Here is a 22,929-nt window from a genome sequence, read left to right as displayed (position 1 = left end):
GCTTTTGCAAATCATTTGTTAAATTAGAGGGGTTTTTCACACGTTCACATTCTACCTGCTTTATCTGTCTCTTGGGCATGATCAACATGCTCCATCCCATGTATTTATCTTTGTGTGTGGTTTACCTAATTACTATCTTCACTCCATTGTCTAATCACTGAAAATGCTGGTCACTGGAACAGGTCTACCTTACAGCATCTGTTGCTACTTATGGGTAATTGAGGAATCAGGACTGCCCTGCAGCTTTGTTCATTAGGAAGCCGCTGAGGTTATGAGGGAGCAAGGTCCCATGATGCTGTCGTGTGTGTGGCTGAGATGTGTCAGTGCAGCTTCTTGTTGAGCAGATGGCATCCCAATATATGAGGCTACCTGGAAACCAAGCCTGGGAAAAGACCTGGTAGAGATTAAAGAATAGCCCCTCCCCATGTTCCCCGTTGGGCTTCTCTGATGGCTCAGTGGTAAAGAATCCACCTGCAATGAGGGAGATGCGGATTCAATCCCTGCGTCAGGAAGATCCCCCGGAGGAGGAAACACTCCAGTATTCTTGCTTGGAGAATCCCATGGACAGAGAAGCCTAGGGGCTACAGTCCATAGGGTCACAAAGCGCTGGACACAACTGAGTGACTGAGCATGCATGTCCACTGTACAGAACAGTCTTCTCCCAAATGCTTCTTACTTGAGCTTTGACTTTCTGCAGCTGTCACTGGTGGTGCTCTTCCGGTTTTAAAACAGCAGAAATTGACTCTCAGAGGGGTTGAGTGACTTACCTGAGCTCCTGTATCTGGTGCAGGAGATCCCACAGCTAAGTGCTCAGCCCCTGACTCCTCCATTGCCTCTACTTGACCATGACAGAGACTTTGCTCTTGGCTGTCACCTCTGGGGGTAGGTGACAGAAGTCAGCTTGAACAGGCAAGTTATTCCCATGTCAAAACTTGTTCAAATTCAGAGTATCAGTTTTACCCTAATATTCACAAAACTTAAAACACTCTCTTGCTCTAAACAGTTTCAAAGTCCATGGCTTTAAATGATACTTATAGGTCTTTAGTTCCAAAATTTGTAATTCTTGGCTTCGCTTCTCTTTTTTCTTTTTTTTTTTTTATTTGAAATGTACTTGATTTACAATGTTGTGTTACATTCAAGTGTACAGCAAAATGATTTATTTAAACATATATATATATATATTCTTCTTTCAGATTCTTTTCCTTTATGCATTATTACCAGATACTGAGTATAGTTCTCTGTGCTATACAGTAGGTCCTTGTTGGTTACCTATTTTATATATAGTGATGTGTATCTGTTGATTCCAAACTCCTAATTTATCTCTTCATTCGTTTCCACTTTGGTAACCATAAATTCATTTTCTGTGTCTGTGAGTCTGTTTTTGTTTTGTAAATAAGTTCATTTGTATCATTTTTTTTTTTTAGATTCCACATTTAAGTTATATCATAATTTCTGTCTTGCTGCTGCTGCTGCTAAGTCGCTTCAGTCATGTCCGACTCTGTGCGACCCCATAGATGGCAGCCCATCAGGCTCCCCCATCCCTGGGATTCTCCAGGCAAGAACACTGGAGTGGGTTGCCATTTCCTTCTCCAATGCATGAAAATGAAAAGTGAAAGTGAAGTCGCTCAGTCATGTCTGACTCTTCACGACCCCATGGACTGTAGCCTACCAGGCTCCTCTGTCCATGGGATTTTCCAGGCAAGAGTACTAGAGTGGGGTGCCATCGCCTTCTCCGAATCTCTGTCTTACTTCCCACTTAATATGATAATCTTCCTCCTCCCTTTTCAACTAGACAGTAAATATCTCCACTTGCTGATCTAGAAGGTCTTGTTTTTTAAGGATATCAAATATTTATTGCTTATTTATTATGTTCCACGTACTTTACCAATTTTATCTCATGTAATCCTTATAATAACTCTGATTAGGCACCATTCAGTTCAGTTGCTCAGTCATGTCCAACTCTTTGTAACCCCATAGACTGCAGCATGCCAGGCTTCCCTGTCCATCACCATCATGAATGTTGAGTTTAGTTTTTAGATGTAATGTTTTTAGAGTTTAGTTTTTAGTTAGTAGATGTAATTATCATCTACATTTTGGAACTGAATTATGGAGAACCTGAGGAGTTGAGATTTGAATCCAGGCAGGCTCACTCTAGAGCTCATTCTCTTAGTCACTGTGGATTGTGTGACTTTCAAGGAATTAAAGAAGGAAAATGTACTTTTGGCTATTTCAGACACCAAGAGTCGTTTTGTTGTTAAGGAAAAGAAATATTCTGGACTTAAATAAATCAAAGAAGATGCATGAAAAGGGAACACACCTTTAAGACCAAGATTTCTAACCAGAATTCTCCCTCACTTTTTCTATTTCTCGTTGTATCTTTAATTCTGTGTCTGAGAGGTAAACCATCAGATCTTAGAATCTGGTCCCTGGAGGACTTGGAGAAGGAAATGGCAACCTACCCCAGTATTCTTGCCTGGAGAATCCCATGGACAGAGGAGCCTGATGGGCTACAGTCCATGTGGTCACAAAGAGTTGGACATGACTGAGTGACTAACACCCCCCTGGAGAGCTTCCTTCCTCTAATTTTGATCCTTGCTCTTCATGCCACAGTGTCATTTGCTCAAGACACTTGACTTCCTAGGAGGTATTTTAAACTCAAGATAGGTAAAGCCTTGATTCCCATTTCTGTCTGCCAAACATTTAATTTCCCCAAAGATACCCATCTCCTTAAAATATATCACCATCTATTAGGTTATGCAAATCCTCAAACTCTCTTTCTTGATTCTTTTTTTCCCCTAACCTCATGTCAAATCCATCGTCAAGTCCAGTATTTTCTGTGTTGAAAATATATTTGGAATTTGACCACCTCTGTCCGTTGCCACTGACAACATTCAATTCTTAGTGGCTATCAGCTCTCACCTGGGCTGGTTACCAAAGTCCTCCTGGGTCTGCTTGCATCTGCTCTTGCCCCTTCATGCTCTCTTCCTAGTGAAAGAGCCAGAATACATAATTTAAATATTGAATTGTGATTTCTTTGCTTCCCTAGTTAAAACCCTTCAGGGGCTTCTAAGTGAAATCACTTAGAATAAAATTGACAGTAAGGCAAATATCATATGATATCACTTATATTTGGAATCCATTTTTTAAAAATAATATAAATGAACTTATTTATGAAACAGAAACAGACACACAGATTTTGGTAACAAACTTAATGGATGCCAAAGAGGGAAGTCAGGGAAGGACTAAATTAGGAACTTGGAATTAACATACACACACAAATATATATAAAATAGGTAATCAATAAGAACCTACTGTATAGCACAGGACATTCTAGTCAACAGTCTGAAAAACCTATATGGGAAAAGAATCTGAAAAATAATGGTATATATATATTAGTTATATATTAGGTATATATAACATTAGTTATATATATATATATATAACTAAATCACTGTGCTGTACACCTGGAACTAACACAACATTGTAAGTCAACTATATGCCAATAAAATTTCTTTAAAAAAGAATAAAATGGAAATATCTTACCACACTCTAGACGGATCTTGGGGAGCAGGCCCTTACCTGCACTGATCTTCCAGCTCACTCTGCAGCCTCACTCTCAACCTTGTGCATTTTCTTTTTGCTTCTCAAACAGGACACATTTGAGTCTTGACATTTGTTCTCCCCCCATCAGCTGATTCTTGGTATGTTTTAGATCACAACTCAGATTTCACCTCATCAGGGAAGCTTTTCCTGATCCCTGCTCCCCGCAACACTCTCAATTTAATCACCCTGTTAAAAATTCTCACTAAATTATTATTTTTTTTTAACTTTATGTCTTGCTAGACTCTAAGCTCCATATAACAAGGAACTTGCTTTCCTGTTCACTGCTATGAGGCTGTCGCCTAGAATCATGCTGGGCACATTGAGACATTCAGTAAATATCCATGAACTGAACATAGGCATGAAAGCCATTGCTTCTTGACTCACCTGACTTGCTTCATAAAATAAATTTCTAGATTTAGAAATGACCTTGAAATGCTTTATAATTGTTGCCAACACAATTGTTTGTAAAAAAAAATTCATTTTGGTATTATCAGTGAAGACAATTATTTAACTGTTGATATTTTGTTGTTAGCAAGTTATATTAAGAACGGCAGAACCTGACTGCCCTTGGGGTTCATCTAGAGAGAACCGACAGGAAGAATCAGTCACGGGCTGAGTTGATCAAGTAGGTTCTGTAAGTAGACTGGATAGTTGACAATTGCTTTCTGTGTGGATTTTATGCCCAAAATTCTTCATAAAGTGACTTCAAGACTCCTGTATTATGATAGCATCAAGAAGTAAACCATTCCCTGTGAAAGTATTAGTCGCTCTCAGTCGTGTTCAACTCTTTACGAGCCCATGGACTGTAGCCTGCCAGGCTCCTCTATCTATGGAATTCTCCAGGCCAGAATACTAGCGTGGGTAGCCATTCCCTTCATCAGGGAATCTTCCTGACCCAGGGTTTGAAGATTGGTTTGCTATACTGCAGGAAGATTCTTTACCATCTGAGCCACCAAGGAAGCTCCCTCATCTTCCTAGAGAGATGCGCTTAAGAACACACACACACACACACACACACACACACACAAATAACAAGAAGCATAATAGACAACTAAATAGCAGAAATGGACTGAGGTTTGATTTGAGCCTACCTTGTGTGACCTTGAACGGAGGCAGTCCAAGGGCAGCATTTGAGAACATGGGCTGGGCTGCCTTCTGAACACATTTGAATCCTGATTCTGCTACTGGCTCCCTGTGCAGTTCTGAAAAATTCATCTTTCCTGAGCTATTTTGTGAATTAAATGACGTAGTGTACTTAAAGCACTAAGAATGGTGCCAGGGGTATGAATTATTGCTTAAGTGATATCTTAAATTTTCTATTCTGGGTTAATCCCTTACCTTCTCTGAAAATGTGAGTCCTTATCTGTAAGTAAGTTGTATATGCTGCTGCTGCTGCTGCTAAGTCGCTTCAGTCGCGTCCGAGTCTTTGCAACCCCATAGACGGCAGCCCACCAGGCTCCCCCGTCCCTGGGATTCTCCAGGCAAGAACACTGGAGTGGGTTTCATTCTTATTTCACAGAGTATTTGTGCTATGAAACATGAAAGGAAGAAGCACATTATTAATACATCATTAGGAAATTAATGCATCTTTTTTCCCTACATATTTAATTAGATCTTCACAAGCACCCAGTGAGAATAACTGTAATTTATTGTCCTTATTTCCCGATGAGAATATGAGATTCCATAACAAATCCAAAGTCATTTGGTCAGGACTGAGATCTATGACCCTGAGCCTTTGACCGTGTACTGCCCAGAGCAAGAATGCAGGAGACCCTGGTTTGATCCCTGGGTCGGGAAGATCCCCTGCAGAAGGGACTGGCTACGCACTCCAGTATTCTTTCCTGGAGAATTCCATGGACAGAGAGAGGAGCCTGTTGAGCTACAGTCCATGGGGTCACAAATAGTCAAACACGGCTGAGCAACTAACACTTTCACTTTCCCACAGAGCAAGAAAGAACTGCCAAGGAGACCTTCAAACAGAAGGTGTCTCATAGTCTTATCTTATCTAGTCCCACGTGTGTTTTGAAATTGCTGAGAAGGTGGTTATTCTCAAGTTTAGTTGGAGTAAGATAAACAATGGCTCCTTTGTTCTGAAACTTCCTGTATAGCTAGGGCTTTGGGGCATTCTACATGCAACTCACAGGCACTCTGCTGAGCTTGAGGCTGTCCTTGAAGATCCCAAATATTCTGAAAAGTGTGCTCTCCGTTTCCTTCAAACTCTGATTCTCTTAGAACCACTCTCTTTCTCTCTCAAGCTGTCTGATCTGGGCTATTTCCACATAGTGTTGAACTTGTGGATTTTGCTCCAAATAACTAGACACTTTCTGCCCTCCAGCTAGCCCACATTTGATTTCTCACTCGCAGATTCACCGTCTTCCTCCTCTTTGTATCCTGTCTCCTGGTTCACTAGTCATTTCCAGCTGTAGCTTATCTGCACCAAGCTTATGTTATTTCCTGTGAGTCAACCATCTTACGATGGGAGAATTGACCCTCTTAAATCTCCATATTCAACATTAATATTTAGCTTTTCTTTTGTCTACAAAAGAATCACACCTATGCTTGATGCAAGGAACTCAGGAAAGCCGAGGACTGATGACTTGCCCCTCCACATAGGATGTTCTAGATAGACAATACAGTGAGAGGTTCATTAACCATCTATTCCCATCACTCCTCCCTTCCCTTCCTTGTTTCCTAATCTAGCCTTGTCTGGCTTTGATTTAATACTTTAAATCTACTTGTCAAATATTTGGCATTACAGGGAGTTCCATAAGCTATTAATCCCACATCTAACTACTAAGTCCAATACATTTGTGAGAAAAATATTACTCAAAATTTTTAAATTACCTTAATTTAAATTCCACCTTCTAAAACTTAAGCCTTTGAGACTTCCCTGATGATTCAGTGGCTCAGACTCTGTACTTCCGATGCAAAGGGCCCTGGTTCCATCTCTGGGCAGTGAATTAGATCCCACAACTAAAGATTCTGACTGCTGCAATTTAAGACCCAGGGCAGCCAAATAAATAAATCAATTACGTCCTTTTTTAAAAAAAATAAAGTAAACCTCAAGCCCCTGAGTACAGTATATACAATGTATTTTCTGTAGCATTTTGGTTCAGGAAAGCATGTCTAAAAATTGCCTCATGCAGGATTTAGTGAAACCCAGATGATGAGTCAGTGTTTTGTGCGTGAAATCATCCAGGTTCAACAACTGCTTTCCACTGCACTTGCTACTTCCTGCCCAAACAAATGGACCTCAGATTTTCTCAGGGGACTGTCAACCCCTGAAGGCAACATCCCCAGATCCCAGTTTCCTTTTTAATTCTTCAGACTTTCAAATTCCTTCTGGACATCATGCTGTGTCCTCAGTTAGAATTTAGGAACTTTGGGCACACTTCTCTTAGACATCCACGTTTGGCAACTCAGGCTCTGGCTTTTGTGCCGTTTCTCCTGTAACTACCCATCTCCACTAGCCACTCTGGCTTCATGTTTTGGTTCAGAGGTAAATCAAGGAAGCAGCCCCTCTCCACTCCCCATGTGCACTGCTGGATCCACGGGTGTGCTCAATGCTTTTCCTGAACCGGAACCCTAGGGCTCCTATGGCAGTTCTGGAAAAATACTGTCACCTTGGTCTCTGGATGAGTTAAAGTTTTAAGGTTGTTCCCTGTGTTTCTTCCCCTTCTGCGGCCCTAGTTGTAACACTACAGATTTCCATGAACTGACTCACAATATTTCTTTTAGTATTCAGGGGGACCTGCCTCTATTCTCAGAATAACATCTTCATCCCTTCTTAAGCAGCACATATGTTTGTGCTGAAAAGAGCAGCAGAAAGCTGCAAGCCCTTGTATCTGATGCGGAACAGGAATTGAGAGCTTAAGTACTACGAGTTAAGTCTGAGCAAACTATTAGGCAATGATGCCAGGCCAGTTTGGGGTTGACATCATATAGCATGGGAGATCAAAATCAGAAGAGATACAAGCACAGACTTGTTTTTAATTCAATTGCTTGAGGACAGAGTCTCAACCATCTAGGTGCTATTCATGAAAACAGGAAAATACATGAGAGAAGCCGGGGGACCTGGGGACAGACTGGAGAGTGAGAGTCTTTTGATACTGACAACAGTGATTTGAACCAGATTTGCTCTTTTCATATGCAAATACACTGTCTTCTGTACAGCTGGCATCTTCCTTGCTCCAGAGCACAATCAAAGAGCATTTCTCAAGAGCATCATCGTTCCAGGCAGAGGTTACTCTTTTCTTTCTCTATGGATTCTTCAGTGATACTTAAATTAAGAACTAGAATTGAGTGGTTGGTTTATTTTAGTATAATATTCCCAATTGTAGAAATGAATTTCATCTTCTTGGCCATTTTTTAGTTCAAGCTAATATGTTTTTATTTAATGCACAGATACACATAATATATAGTGGTGTATTTTTATGTTGTTCTCTTACAGGGGAAAAGTAACAAATTTGATTTCAGGATCTATTTCTCAAAAACCTGAATCTGGCTTTTGTTTAATATGTAAGTGAGTAAGTTGTAACATAATTTAGAAGCTACACTCAAATCTCAGTGTAGCAAGAACTCTGAGGCAAAATTTCTATAACAAAATCTCTTCAATTCCCTCATGCAAATTATTACCTGTATTCCTCAGTAACTCTGTCATTTGTTTCCTCTCTATGGCATTAGTCTCATCGTTTCCTCAAGTTTTATTTGGATTCTACTGTCAGAGTGTTGGTCGTCTTAAAATTCTTGTTACAAAGCTAAATCACCAATGAACAGAGGACCAGATAGAGCAGAATGATGCCGTCAACAAACAATTAACTCAGGCTACTGAGCTATGGGTAAAAAAAATAAATAATTAAAGAATCTTCATGATCTACAAATCTGACTGATCAGTCAAAAATGTGGATACGGAACTAATGGAATCATGAAGTGTCAATGGGCACGTTATTGTCCTGGACTCCAGCTAGCACAAGCAAAGTTTAAGTCCAATGCCACCTGCTCCATAATAAGTATACAATAAATTGTGTTTTCTGCCCTCCACCCTCATCTTCTCTGCATGCTTCCTTTATTGTCTTAATTAAGAAAAACCTTACAATTTGTATTATATTAGCATGTTTTTTTCTTTTTTGGTTGCACTGCTTGGCTAGTGGGATCTTAGTTCCTGACTAGGGTTCAAAGCATGCCCCCTGTGGTGAAAGTACTGAGTCCTAACCACTGGACAGCCAAGGAATTCCCTATATGAGCATTTTATTGATGTAGTATTGGGGCAAAAATTCTAGGATTATTTCAGTATGTCTAAGGAATCCTTTCACAAGGATGCCTTTATTTATTAGTTTATTTATTTATTTAGTTTGTGTGTGTGTGTATTGATTCCTTGGATTAATTCCTTATCTTTCAACCTTAAACACTGAGCTGCTTTTTTGCCCTCTAACTTTCTAGAAACCTAGTATTAATATTGTTAGTTCAAGTTACATGGGTATAATTATCCTCCCTGGAAAGTGAGATCCTAATTTTCAATTAGGAACATTAATATTTTGAACTCAGTATCTTAAAAGACAAAGGAAAAGAAAACTAAGGGGGGTGGGAGAAAGAAAAGTAAGTCCAAATTTTCTAATCTAATAGTCCAATTTTTACACAGTCCTTTAATTTTCCCAACAAATATTTCTTATGTAGGTAGATATGTATAGTTCACATACTCTTTAGAGAAGTGTGTGTAAATTAAAATCTCCCACACTGCAGTCAGGGGGAAAAGTGCACATTTTTGTTTTACTTCTATGAAGACTTAAAAAGTACTTTCTTAACTGAAGGGAGATGCTGTAGTTTGTTAACAGAGATGTATTTCTGACCCCAGCAGTCCCAAGTCTAATAAATAAACAAGTAATGATTTTGATAACCTCATCTTTCAGAGTGATGAGAGAAACATAGGTTAGCAAAGACATCATCTGAAATAGAAGAGAAGAGAGCACACAGCAGACATTTGAGAAAGCAGAAGAGAACACAAATAAGAAAAACAATACCAAATGAGAAAAGTTACAAAGTAGGCTCTATCAGTTGAAAATAAACTAAAATGAACAGCAAGGGCAAGGTGTGCTGCTAGGCTCAATGAATTAGAGACTCTTCAAGATTCTACAGGAAATAACAGAATAAACACAGAAGAATATGATTAATGAGCATAAATCAGCTTAGCATGATACAGGGCCATGTTTTCCTAGGAGTAGCCTTAAAAACATATTCATAAGTGAAGAGTGTGTTCCCAACACATGTTCCTGGTATGGATATTAGTATGAGTTGGCCTTCTGCGATGGCTCAGCAGTGAAGAATCCACCTGCAATGCAGGAGAGACAAGAGATGTGGGTTTAGTCCCTGGGTCTGGAAGATCCTCTGGAGGAGGAAATGGCAACCCACTCCAATATTCTTGCCTGGCAACTCCCAGGGACAGAGGAGCCTGGCGAGCTACAGTCCATGGGGTCACAAAGAGTTGGACACGACTGAGCGACACACACACACACACACACACACTCAGCACTGTACTTTCTGCCCTCTTACAGCAGACAATTGATTATCATGGAATGCAGTGACCTGGGAATGAGGCAATGTTGTCTTCTGAATCCAATCAGGAGATTTGAACTACAGAGGTTGACATCCTAGTCTTCAGAAAATTGTTGTCTTAAAATTCCTAAGGAAGGAAGGATAATTCCTGAGGAGGAAGGAAGAATAAAGAACAGAAATGCAGAAGAAACTAAGAACAGGAAAGCGTATTGTACTGGCTAAGTAATTAGAGAGGCTATTAAGCTTTTAAAATGTTACAGATCTCTCTTAATGTATGATGCAAATTCATTTAATCTAGAGGGGCTCACTGGAATGGATGGTAACTGTGAAACCATGGAAAGAAGTTCCGTGATTTATTGGACTGGAAACATATCCCAAAGTGGCGTATAAGTTGATAGATACATGGAATTTAATTTTCTGGACTACAAGGAACAAGGATAAATATATGTGACATTTTTGAGAAAGCTGACCAAACTCTAAGAATTTGAGAAGTAAATAGAACACTGCCTTCTTGGCAGCAAGAGGCCACAGCCTTAGGGAAATGACTGATTTTCCTCAGGATGGGAAATTACAAATAGTGCTATTGGTGAAACCAATAGATGGTTACTTCCCTAGATCCCTGTTTGGATAAGGCCACTTTTCTCTTCAAGATGCCCCCTATCCTCTGTACCCTGGTTTTGTTTTGTTTGTTTGTTTTTTTTTTGGTTCCTTGAGGGATAAGGGACAAAACAAAGGGTCTCTTCCTTTTTCCCTATGAAGAGTCAGGGGAGGGAGGCAGTGTATAAGAAATGAGCTTTCATCAGAAAAGAAGATTTGTTTCCATCAGGCTATATTGGGTTTGAGCTGTAACATTTATTTTTAATTGCAAGAAAAAGAAGCTTTATAAGCATCCAGTCTTCCTTTCTTGATGAAGGAATACACAGAACAGAGGAGCAGGTCTTCCCATGACCCATTGGGACATCTCAGTTATTAAGACAATGCCTCCCTGCGGACCAGCTGTCTCTCAGTAAAAGGACACTAACCTCCCAGACAAATCCATGCTTAGAGAATGAGTTTACAATTTACATGTAGTACCTTTGAGGGCAGCCAGAAAATAAATAAAAATTTTCTGCTTTTTTTGGCTTCTCATTTGGAAGTGCTTCATCAGAAGGGAAATGAACAAGTATAAATGCACATCTGGTTTCACAGAAGGCAATATATTCATGATAACTATGGTTTCTGAAAATAACAGATGATCCAGTAAGGAGTATACATTTTATTTTGTGTTTATGTGGAAACAAGAAGGTACCAAAATATCACAGATATATAAAATAAATGTATTAACAAAAGAATAAGGTTATATCAAATCAGAACCAACTTGGAATATCTTGAGAATTTAATTAGTATAAGAATACTGAATAGATACAATCCATTTTTGTGTCAGCATATAACTATATTCATATTAATCTTGGTAGGTTGGCTGGTGAAGAATCCATCTGCAATGCAGGAGACCCTGGTTCGATTCCTGGGTCAGGAGGATCTGCTGGAGAAGGGATAGTTTACCCACTCCAGTATTCTTAGGCTTCCCTGGTGGCTCAGCTGGTAAACAATCCACCTGCGATGTGGGAGACCTGGGTTTGACCCCTGGGTTGAGAAGATCCCCTGGAGAAGGGAACGGCTACCCACTCCAGTATTCTGGCCTGGAAATTCCATGGACTATACAATCCATGGGGTCACAAAGAGTCTATATTCATATTAATCTTAATTGCTGCTGCTGCTAAGTCACTTCAGTCATGTCCGACTCTGTGTGACCCCATAGATGGCAGCCCACCAGGCTCCCTGGTCCCTGGGATTTTCCAGGCAAGAACACTGGAGTGGGTTGCCATTTCCTTCTCCAATACATGAAAGTGAAAAGTGAAAGGGAAGTCTCTCAGTTGTGTCCAACTTTTCGCGACCCCATGGACTGCAACCTACCAGGCTCCTCCTTCCATGGGATTTTCCAGGCAAGAGTACTGGAGTGGGGTGCCATCGCCTTCTCCAAATATATCATGACTGGGTAGATAGAAAAGGATAACAATTGGATGTGTTCTCTTATGTATCAGTTCAGTTCAGTCGCTCAGTCGTGTCTGACTGTTTGTGACCCCATGAACTGCAGCACGCCAGGCCTCCCTGTCCATCACCAACTCCAGGAGTTCACTCAGACTCATGTCCATTGAGTCGGTGATGCCATCCAGCCATCTCATCCTCTGTTGTCCCCTTCTCCTCCTGCCCCCAATCCCTCCCAGCATCAAAGTCTTTTCTAATGAGTCAACTCTTCGCATGAGGTGGCCAAAGTACTGGAGTTTCAGCTTTAGCATCATTCCTTCCAAAGAAATCCCAGGGCTGATCTCCTTCAGAATGGACTGGTTGGATCTCCTTGCAGTCCAAGGGACTCTCAAGAGTCTTCTCCAACACCACAGTTCAAAAGCTGAGTGCTAAAGAATTGAGTAATCTTAATTAAAAAGGACCTATTATGTGCCTAGCATTCTACATATATTACATCATATAATCTTTACAACAACTCTTTGAAATCTGTCCTTTGACTTCTGCTTTACAGTTTAGACAACAGAGGCCGAAAGAGAGTAATTTATCCAAAGTCACATAATTCCTTAGGCCAGATCCTGGTTCAAATACAATTTTATCCTGAGTTAAAAACAAACAAAAAAAAAACCACGTCTTTATTCTCTATTTGCTCTCCTGTGTGGCTTCTTCTCGAAGCCTAAGCTTCCTTTGGCTAATTTAAGAACAGAATTGTAGAGCTGTGTGCACTCTTGTCAAAGTCCACTCCTCTGCTTGTAGCTGTTGTTTTTTTCTAGAGGGCAGAGGATAAACTCTGCTTGATGCTTAACATTGCTTAACATCTGCTTAACGCTGAATGGCAAGAAGAGAGATGAAATGGAATGGGGCAAGAAAAATGACCTGACTTCACAGAAGAAGGTTCTTAAGGGGAAAGAGACAGTTGCTTGGAGTTGACCTTGAACTGGCACTGCCTCAGTGGCTCAGGCCACTGCTCTTGTGAAAGCCTGTGGCAGGCGCCTCTGATTACCCAGTGCAAGTCTGAGGACAGCTAGGATTTGGCCAGTGCTGCTGAATTCAAAGGCACCTGAACTCACAATTGTGTTCTACTTCAGATGGATAATTTCTGGGACTGAGTTCTCTGAGGCGAGTCAGGAGACATTTTTTCAGCTTCCAGCCCGTGTTGGCTAGAATGATAGAACGGATATAGTGACTCAACAGACTTGACGTGATTTAAAAATGATGACTGAATGAAACAAAGTGGATATTTTATAAAAACACATGCACACAAACAAACAAACAGTATTTTGGGGTGGACAGACTATTAATCCAACAAGAACCCAGAAACCCTTGCCCTTTAGCTTCAGGATTCTTGGATAGTAGAGAAATCATAGGAGCAATAGATGATCTGAACTTTCTCCCTAAGAACCTAAGCAGTAGCTTAAGCATGTAGACTGGGGTTGGCAACTTCTGGTCCTTAGGCCAAATTTAGTCACAGATCTATGGATTTAACTTACACAGTGACTGGAATTTCAAGCTTTGGACAAATCCTCAAATGAAGCCACAGTGGGCTTTTATTTCTTCGGGCAATGGATTTGGATGGAGGGCCCTGCTTTTGACACAGCATAGGTTTCCTGTTGCTTGCTGCCTAGCCCTCTCCAGAGATACTGAAGTGCCCTTTGTTTTTATCACTACCTCTACCGAGGATTCCCTTCCAGCAGAGTGAGAGCTGTCTAGGTCCTGCACAAACCTGAGCTGGAGACGCCTGTGAGTGTCTCACTCACCAGCACTGACAGTGGGAACTGCAGCCTCACGTTGCCAGTCTCTATAGCCAAATTAACAGGAAAAATAGTCACTCCTAGTTCTTTTATTTATTTTTTTTCTAAAGAAAAGTTTAAAAGGGTAAGTTTCTTTTTAAAAAAATAATCATTGCTTTCATATGATTTTTCCTCCTTTTACTTTAAAAAATAAAACAATTAATTCAGTGGACACAAGCACATTTGAATCCCAAACTATCAACATCTTGTATATTTTAAACATTTTGGACTCTGAGAATGCTTTTAAACAGTCTGGACCAAAACAAAGCCAGTAAAAAAGGTAGAAATAAAAGTAAAAATCTAATGATGAATGAATGATGGCAGAGAGGTATTTACTTGTTGCTACCCTTTGGTTCAAGAATTCTTATATAAAACAAAACGAATGAAGTAAAACTCCAGAGTGTTCTTTGAGTCCTGTGAATTGAGGAAGGCCATTTATGCAGGTCACTCCCTCCTAGAGTAGAGTTTTGTGTGGGTAATGGGTAGTATGCTAAGTGTGGCTGGAAAAATAATATGACATTTTTTGATTTCTAAAACCAGATTTTGCAGGCTTCCTTAGTGGATACTGAAAAGTTACTAGGCAGATTATTCTTTACAGTGATCCAATGAGTAACACCTCGGTGAAGCAATTCAACCGCTCATCATTTATCACCCTGCCAGTGGGATAGTTTCAGGCTGTTTGGATCCATAGCGTGTATGGGTTTCACTTTGTGAAATGCAATGACTCAGGTACTGGTTTGGTACTTACAAAGAAATATTGGACCTAGTGAGAGCTTTTAAGGAGCGGTCTGAATGTAACTGAGTCGATAAAAACCATTTACAGAAGAATAAAATACTAAGTATTGGTAAATATTGGTATTGATATTTGTAAATGTTAGTATAATGATATTATAAGTAAACTTCATTTCATATAGAAAAGTCCATTCATAAAAAGGACCTAATTTATTCCTTACCTCCACCCCAAGAAACAGATGAAGAAACTGAGCCTCTAAGATTTTGTAACTTAATGGCATATAAGTAGAAAATGAGGAATTTGGGAATACAGCTCAGGAATTCTAACCGATCTCAGGGTCTTCCCCTGATATCTTGCCTCCTAAGATTAGGGAACAGTAAAATATCTGGTCTGTTGGGAAGGAAAAGATATGAACAGTCAGGATGTGACTTTTAGTTGCTTTGTAGACCATATTTTAGATTTAAAATATAAAGAAATACAAAGTGCAATTGAGATTATTTTCACTTCATCAGTATTGGAGGTCTGACAATTGGGTTTGATAATTCCGTCAAATCGGGTTTGACACAACATTTGAGTTCAGTGGAGATTGTTTTTCTTTAAGAGTCAGTCTGAGAGGTTCTCTGATAAAATTGAGAACAGTCTGTCACTTCTGAGAACTAACCACATCCCACAATCAAGTCTGATAAAAAATCAGAAAAGAAGTAACTTATTTTGAGCAAATGTGATAAGTCCATAAGGTAGAGATGAAGCTACCAGCAGGACGTGGACAAAATGCATGTGTTTGGAACAAACTGGCTCCAGCTTCAAAATCTATGGACAGACATATGTCAGTACCAGTGAATGAAGAGAGAGCTGTACACGGTGAACAGAAAGCCAGGAGAATGAGCAATAAACATTCATTAGGCAAGTAGAGGAAATGATCAAAATAACCACCAAAGAACAGTAAAGTCTTAATCTATCTTTTTTTTTTCCTTCCTTCCGGTGATATGTTGACATTATTGAAACCTTGCATCAGTATTTTCTAAAACTAGATCTCTTGGGTTAGACAATAAAGAATTATGGTAGTCGCTCTCCCCAAAAGAGGTCCCATTGTGCGAGAAAGGAATTCAGTATGCCAAGAAAAGAAATGGAACTGTTGGGGTATGATGTAAGAAAACTATGAGAGAGTTTTAGTGTTGTAAATGTGAGTGCTTAATGTTTCTAAGCCTCCAATTCTTAGTACATAAAACTTAAATAATAATTCAAAGCATCATTCTGAGAAATAAAGAGATAATTGGCAAAAAGACTCAAAACTAGTGATGGCTAAATAAACTGTGGCTACTATTTTTCCACACATGCTTTCCTAAGCTTTCTTGTATGGTTAGAGGCATATAGTTTAAATAAGGAAAAAAATATAACAAAAATACCGTGCAGGATTTAAAGGATCTCAAAGTTTATCAAGAAGTTAAGAAGTTAAATAATTTGCCCAGCATTGCTTAGCTAGTAGAACTAGCTGAAAACCAGCTCTGTTTCATTCCAAAACTCCTACTTTTTCCCTCTGTCCCATCTGCTTCTGTAAATGAGCTAATTTGTAAGCAAAGAAAAGGTGATAATTACATTTATAATTTCCTTTGCTTTCAAGTTTAAGCCCTAGTACCTCTGGCCTAGCGAATGAAGGTCTTGTGTACTGCTGAAGAGTAATCATGTAATTTAAATACTTGTGTCCTTCCCTCTTTTTTTCTTGCAATGGTCAGAGGTGTGAGGTGTGGATACTATAGAGCTCAGCACATGCTCCCCATGAATCCAGCACTGGGGGCTACTTCTCAGTCCCAACCCCAGTGTCAGCCTGCTCCCAGCCACCAGCTCAGCCTAATTTGAACCTTCTCCTCTAGTGAAGGGGTGGTTCAGATGGTAAAGAATCTGCCTGCAATGTGGGAGAGCCAGGGTTGGATCCCTAGGTAGGGAAGATCCCCTAGAGAAGGGTATGGCTACCTATCCCAGTGTTCGCACCTGGAGAATTCTTTGGACAGAGGAGCCTGGGGGGGCTAAGGTCTGTGAGGTAGCAAAGAGTCCAACAGGACTGAGTGACTAACACTTGATCTGGAGGGGACACTTTGCATGATACTTAACGATCCAAACACAGGTAGTAATGTTACTGTTTCAAAGCCAGAAAGGGAAACACCTGAGGAGATAATGGATTTTCTGAAAAGGAATATGTTCTGGACTTTTCTTCCCCAAATTGTGGGAATGATATGTGGGTGGAGAAAATATTCAAGTAAATATGGTATGGTGAGGAGCCTCTGTAATATGAGCCTGGTATCTCAAGGGAAAGGTCTTACTGGGTCTGTGGCCCCCGGGAAAGAATTAACCCATCCTGTTTCCACATTTCTGCCTCCCAGGCTTGGATAGAATCTGGACAGAGGAGCTATTAACCCCTCTTCTTCCTCCTCTGCCCTGTGCCTCAGGCTTGTGTGCACTGAAAGGCAAACACCCGGCCCTGACTCTAGGACTGCAAGAGTGAACAGATAGTGACTAGATAGGTAAATACCAAGTGCGCCTTCTCACAAGTGAACTAATCCAGCCAGTGTCAATAAGGAGCAGCGTAAAGTTTCCCGGATGTGGCCCCAGTGCGTTTACTTAGTCTAGGGGTGTGAGTTAAGGTCGGGGTTTAATGACTAATTAAAGTCACTCAAAGTCTCTGAGCCGTGTGTGCACAGTCACACAGGACAGTGAGGATCCCGGGGCAGTGGAGACTCGCAAGAGCTGCGAGTGTGGCCAGTGGAAATGAATTCTCAGCTCAGCTCCGCAGCACGTGACTTCCTATTTCTGTAAGGTACTTCCAAGGGACTTCCTCTAAAATCTGCCCAGAACTCCCAGAAGATTTCATTCAGCGCCGACGCTAAGGTTCCTTCCAACCCGGGACAGAACTTTTCTCTGAGACACGGTGTTAGTTTCTTTTCTCTTTCTGCTTTGCCATCGGCAGCATGCAAGGATCTCGTGGCTCCTGTCCGTGATCGGAAGCTGAATACACTGGTCCAGATCTCAGTAATCCACCCCGCGGAGCAGGGTCTGACAAGATACTCCAGCACCGAAATTGTTGAGGTGAGCGTGCTGTGTGCCTGCTTTACTCTATCTCTAGGTCGCTGTCTGGATTTGAGCAAACAGCTGAATTACCTTAGATCCTGGCCGACAGCTGTGCTGAGTTACTGTCCTCTGTCATTTAGGAACGCATACCTGCGTTTACTAAGCATGCATTTGTAACTGACCAGGATAAACGAATGGGGAAAGAACTTGCCCTTTTTAAAAAAAATTTATAAAAGAGCTTATTTAGTAAGTAAAAGGAAAATCCCCACTTTGAATCTTTGAATAGAGTACTAAGTAGAGAAAAACTATATATAAAATTTTAATTAAATGGAATGAGCATATCTTTGCAGGGAAAAAAGAGAGTTGTAAATTACCTAGAGATGTTTAAAACTGTTTTTGCCCTTCTCATTTTTTCCCGTTTTCTTCAGACTGTCTGTGGAAACTTCGTATTCTCTGCCTTTCGTGTGTGTCTTTTAAAGTATGGTGCTTTTCAAAGAAAGGTAGATGATTAATTGGAGACACTGTAATGTTTCTAGGCAAAAGGTGTAAATATTACTCATCCGATGAGAGATTTCCTATTTACATTTATTGTTGCTTATATAACATTCAAAATGTGTTGGGAGGAAACTTGTTATTGTGTTGGATCAGATTCAAAAGAGGAAGTGTTTCCCTTTTGATTATTTTGTTCTCATCACACGTATTTCACAGCCTTACTGAATGAGGGCTACTTAGTCTCTGGCATTAAAGAAAGTGTCCTCTAAACTCCAAGCTTCACTTTTCTTAGGCTTGGGAGTCCTGTCTATTTTGAAGGTGGAGTTTCTCTGCAGGAGTTTAAGTCGTCTACTCCAGACCAGGCTTGCTAACTGCCGTTGGTGGAATAGATGATTCAGACAAAACTCCACACATTTCACCAATGGGAGTGACCAGATCGTACACGTAGCCCTGAATCTGTCCTTGGGAAACTTTCGGTTGCAATGCTGGTATCATTTGTAGTTGTTACATTTGTAGTTAAAGTTGTGATTGAATAAGCAAAAATAATCTTTTTCATTCGAAGACAACCAAAATTGGAAAATAGTTCATTTATATGAAAACTATTTTCAAGCATTATCCCAACTTCATTGTTTTAAAAATATTGTCAAGATTTAAAATAAATTGTGTATGTTGACACATTGATTTGAATATATATAGCTGTTGTTGATTTTTTTATTCATGTGTGTTCTGCACAGCATCTAACACTGTGCCAAGCCAAAAGCAGTATTAGTTAAATAAAAGGAAGAAAGAATGAATGAATAAATGAAAACTTCAGCTTCCAGAAACTTCCATAAACAACTGGCTTACAGAGCTCTAGCAAACATCTCCATGATATTCAGCACTGTGCATATTTAAATATAGATGCAAATTTTAATGTTGGATGTCAGCTCTCTAAAAATGAATTCTGAGGCATGGAAATACTCTGTGCACTGCATCCTGAGATAGTAATTTCATAGCCCCAAATCCATCATATTTAGTTTCTTTCATTAGTTTTCAAATCAGTCTGAGAAAAAAAAAAAATACAGCTGAACATCTAAAAACAAATGAATGCTATCAGAGTGTGGCTTTCAGTTGAATCATTACAGAAAGGAAATACATGGACAGCGTAAGATTAGCAAGTGGTTGAGAAAAGAGCTTCTTTTTAGTTTGATCAGTCAATATCTCAAGTTATTTGCATAAGTCACAGGTTATATCCATTAAATGTATGCTAAATGTAATGACTGCTGACCATAACAATGGTTCTGCATGTAATGAAAATGAATTGTTTTTCAAGATTCTTAGCAGCTCTGACAGGGATGCAGGGCATTTACTATCTACAGCTCTATCAGGACTCTGGGGCCCTGGGCCACGTTGTTGCCCATGGGTCTTCTTTGGCAATTCAGATCTCTCTTCTAATAGAATCATTTCCTAGAAAAACAAACAGACCCAGACACTGTGCATTCTCATGTGTCACCACAGGCTGCCAACTGCAGTTGCTGCCTTATTGAATCAAAGTTGTCTGCTTATGCTGTTACAGGGAACAAGAGACCCACTGTTCTTGACTGGTGTCACATTCCCATCTGAGTATCCCATCTATGAGGAGACCAAAATAAAGCTAACAGTCTATGATGTCAAGGATAAGTCTCATGACACCGTAAGTACTTGAACTTAATTTCTTTCTTTGGGAAAAGAAACAGGCTTTTCCAAACTGTCGGATTTGTGATGTAACTGGCATTTTTCAAAGAGGTGCTTTGTGCTGTGTTTATGCTTGTCTTATGTTTATGGTTTGCTGGGATTTTTTTTTTTTTTAATTCTTTTGGCTTCCTGCCACACTGGCAATTGGTTAGGAGCAAAAGCTTTCAGAACAGTTTTTTCTTCTTTTTCAGGGAGGCTGGCTTGATGTGTTAGTTTATATTTTGTTGTTGCTGCTTTAAGTGTTGTTGAAGAAGTAACATTGTGGGCAGAAAGCAAATGGAAGAGATTAAATAATACGTCAAAACTTTCTAATATTGCCATTATTGTAAAATGAGATTGATAGTGTTCTGCTTTCACAATCTATTATTTTATGCGTAACCCTAACTCCCTCTATTCTTCTGATGTTGTTCGTGGCACCAAAGTAAACAGAGGAGGAAGTAACTGTCAGCACTAGGCAGAATTGGCCTCCTTACAGGAAGGTCATGTCAGGTCCTGATGGTCTTTTGTTCTAGGTTCTCTAGTTTTCCTACAGGGCCTGAATTTTCCTCCTCTTGAATCAGTGGGTTCAAATAAGACCATTAGGTACCCAGGCACTGTCACCGGAGGCCACTCTGAAAATTTCAGGACAGGAGAGAATGCTGTCTGTAGGTATTAGGAAGGGGATGGTTTAACGGGAGCCCTCTTCTTTAAATCTTTCCTATGAGAATGAGTGTTTATCTGTTTTCAAGGCTTGGAAGTAGGGAGCCGTGGGAGTATTGATGATCCACAATGAAATATAAGTCAGGAAACACTTTGAAGGCAGGTAGACCAGTAGGTTCTGGGAGCATTCTGCTTGAAGCTGACAGGTGCTGCTGGGCTTGGAGAGTCACTAGTAAATGGTTGAGGGGAAGTGCAGCTTTCATTTCTGCCTTCACTAGGCATTTCTGTCTTGCTTATGAGTCTTTCGTTCTTTACCACAAAGTATATAGCATAGGTAGATGGCGGGGATATGTCATAGAGAAAAAAATTCTGTCTTGAAATGTCTTTCTACTCATCTTAGACCTAGAAAAGTTCATGTCTTTAAATATGCAGAAGAAATGCCCAGTGAAATGCACAGCACGTGCGTGGTAAAGAAACAGTGATGGCGGTCAGGGAGAGTTGTCAAGGCGGACTGTCTGGTTCCCGTTCTGCTCACTAGCTTTGTGACTCTGGGAGAGTTGATCCTCATTTCTCTTTACCTGGGGGAGCAGTGTTGTAGAGATTAAATAAGTTAATATATGTAAAATATGTAGAAGAACAACCACTACAGAGCAGTAATTGCAAGCTTAATTGCTGTAGTTATTGTTTTGGCTGCTGTCTCGTGTTTCTCATAAATAGTAAAAATCAAATAAAGGAATATTAACCAAAGTTTTATCCCATTTACTAACTGTGTTTTTCTAAGTAATCCTACATTTATTATTTCTGATCAAAAGAGAAAGATAAAAATATGTTAAGAGACAATCATTGGGGTTAAAGCTGGCAACTAAAAAGGTTTTGTTTTGAAGTTTTGTTCTTTTCTTTTCCCTTTCTATGCCCTTTCCTTGATTTTTGAAGTGACACGGAAAAGGAACAGACTGTGATTGGGAGAGCTGGGCCAAAGATTACGCACAAAGCCTACAGCATGACTTTTTTTTTTTTTTGTCTTCTGCCAAGGAGAGAGGGAAATGGGGGAACAAGAGCATAAAATTGGGGAAAAGGGGGATTTGGTTCAAATGAAAAGTAGGAAGAGGTGGCACAATTGTGCAGAGAAGTAATGAGCAGGGATGTGATCAGGGTGACGGGAAAGTAGAGCGGAAACTCTGGGATTTTATGTTTTTTCTGAGCACATGATCAAATTCAGTGCTCCCAAAGTCCCAAGGTGTAGACAGGGTGAAGAATATGGAAGGGTCAGAGGTATAGAAACACTATGCTACAGAGATGAAAATGTTGAGTTCTTGGGCTGGTTAAGTCCTTAGGAACAGCAGAGTTAGAAATATTAAATACCAAAGGTATTTCTAGCCCCTTCACTCTGTCTCATTTAAAATGTTATGTATATTAATGCTCTAGGGATAGATAATTAGCTTACTCATTAAGTATGCTTTTTTTGGCTTTTATTCTGGAAACCTATTAATTAGAGTCTTTTAGAGATTTTCTTCCTTGATCTAGAGGTGTTATCACATAAAAGTATTGAATGAACTGGAATCCCTGCTGTGAAATAAGACTTGTGAAATTTGAACATACTTAAGAAATGCAGCCAGCTTTCATTTATGAAATGCTGTTAATTAAAGCATAACTTCTTCCTTAAAATAACTAACAATTAGTTCTAGTGATGGAAGTGTAAATAGAAACACAGCCATTAATATGCTAATAGTCTCCACGTATGTGTAATCTTTATCCTGGCACCTTTCCTCTTCGTTTTTTTTTAATTGGAGTATAGTGGTGACACCCACCTGCCAACGCAGGAGACATAAGAGATGCTGGTTTGATCCCTGGGTCAGGAAGATCTCCTGGAGGAGGGCATGGCAACCCACTCCAGTATTCTTGCCTGGAAAATCGCATGGATCGAGGAGCCTGGCAGGCTACCATCCATAGGGTTGCAAAGAGTTGGACGTGATTGAAGAGACTTAGAATGCACGCATAGTTGATACAAAATGTTGTTAGTTTCTACTGTACAACAAAGTGAGTCTGTTTTATATATATATACACACACACACACACACTCTTTGAGTTTGTTTTCTTTCCCTGTATAGGCCATTACAGAGTATTGAGTAGAGTTCTTGTGTTGTACAGTAGGTCTTTATTATCTATTTTATACACAGTAGTGTATATATGACAATCTCAATCTCCCAATTTATCCCTCCACCCCTCTCCTCCATAACTTAAGTTTATTTTCCACATCTGTGTCTCTATTTCTGTTTTGTAAATAAA

At 39.9% G+C, this 22,929-nt stretch overlaps 1 protein-coding gene across 1 annotated transcript in view; it reads left to right on the top strand.

Moving 5' to 3' along the window:
- The window catches only part of INPP4B (inositol polyphosphate-4-phosphatase, type II, 105kDa), a 717,001-nt gene that overhangs the window by 301,552 nt on the left and 392,520 nt on the right, over positions 1-22,929 (top strand). The window contains exons 5-6 of the mRNA XM_010854712.1: positions 17,699-17,817; positions 19,847-19,963. Of these exons, the coding sequence (XP_010853014.1) occupies positions 17,699-17,817; positions 19,847-19,963 (236 nt within the window). The remainder of the gene's footprint in view (positions 1-17,698; positions 17,818-19,846; positions 19,964-22,929) is intronic.

The sequence above is a fragment of the Bison bison genome, unplaced genomic scaffold (genome assembly GCF_000754665.1).
Source record: "Bison bison bison isolate TAMUID 2011002044 unplaced genomic scaffold, Bison_UMD1.0 scf7180017864348, whole genome shotgun sequence".
NCBI classification, from domain to species: Eukaryota; Metazoa; Chordata; class Mammalia; order Artiodactyla; family Bovidae; genus Bison; species Bison bison.
This window is presented reverse-complemented; position numbering and strand designations above follow the sequence as displayed.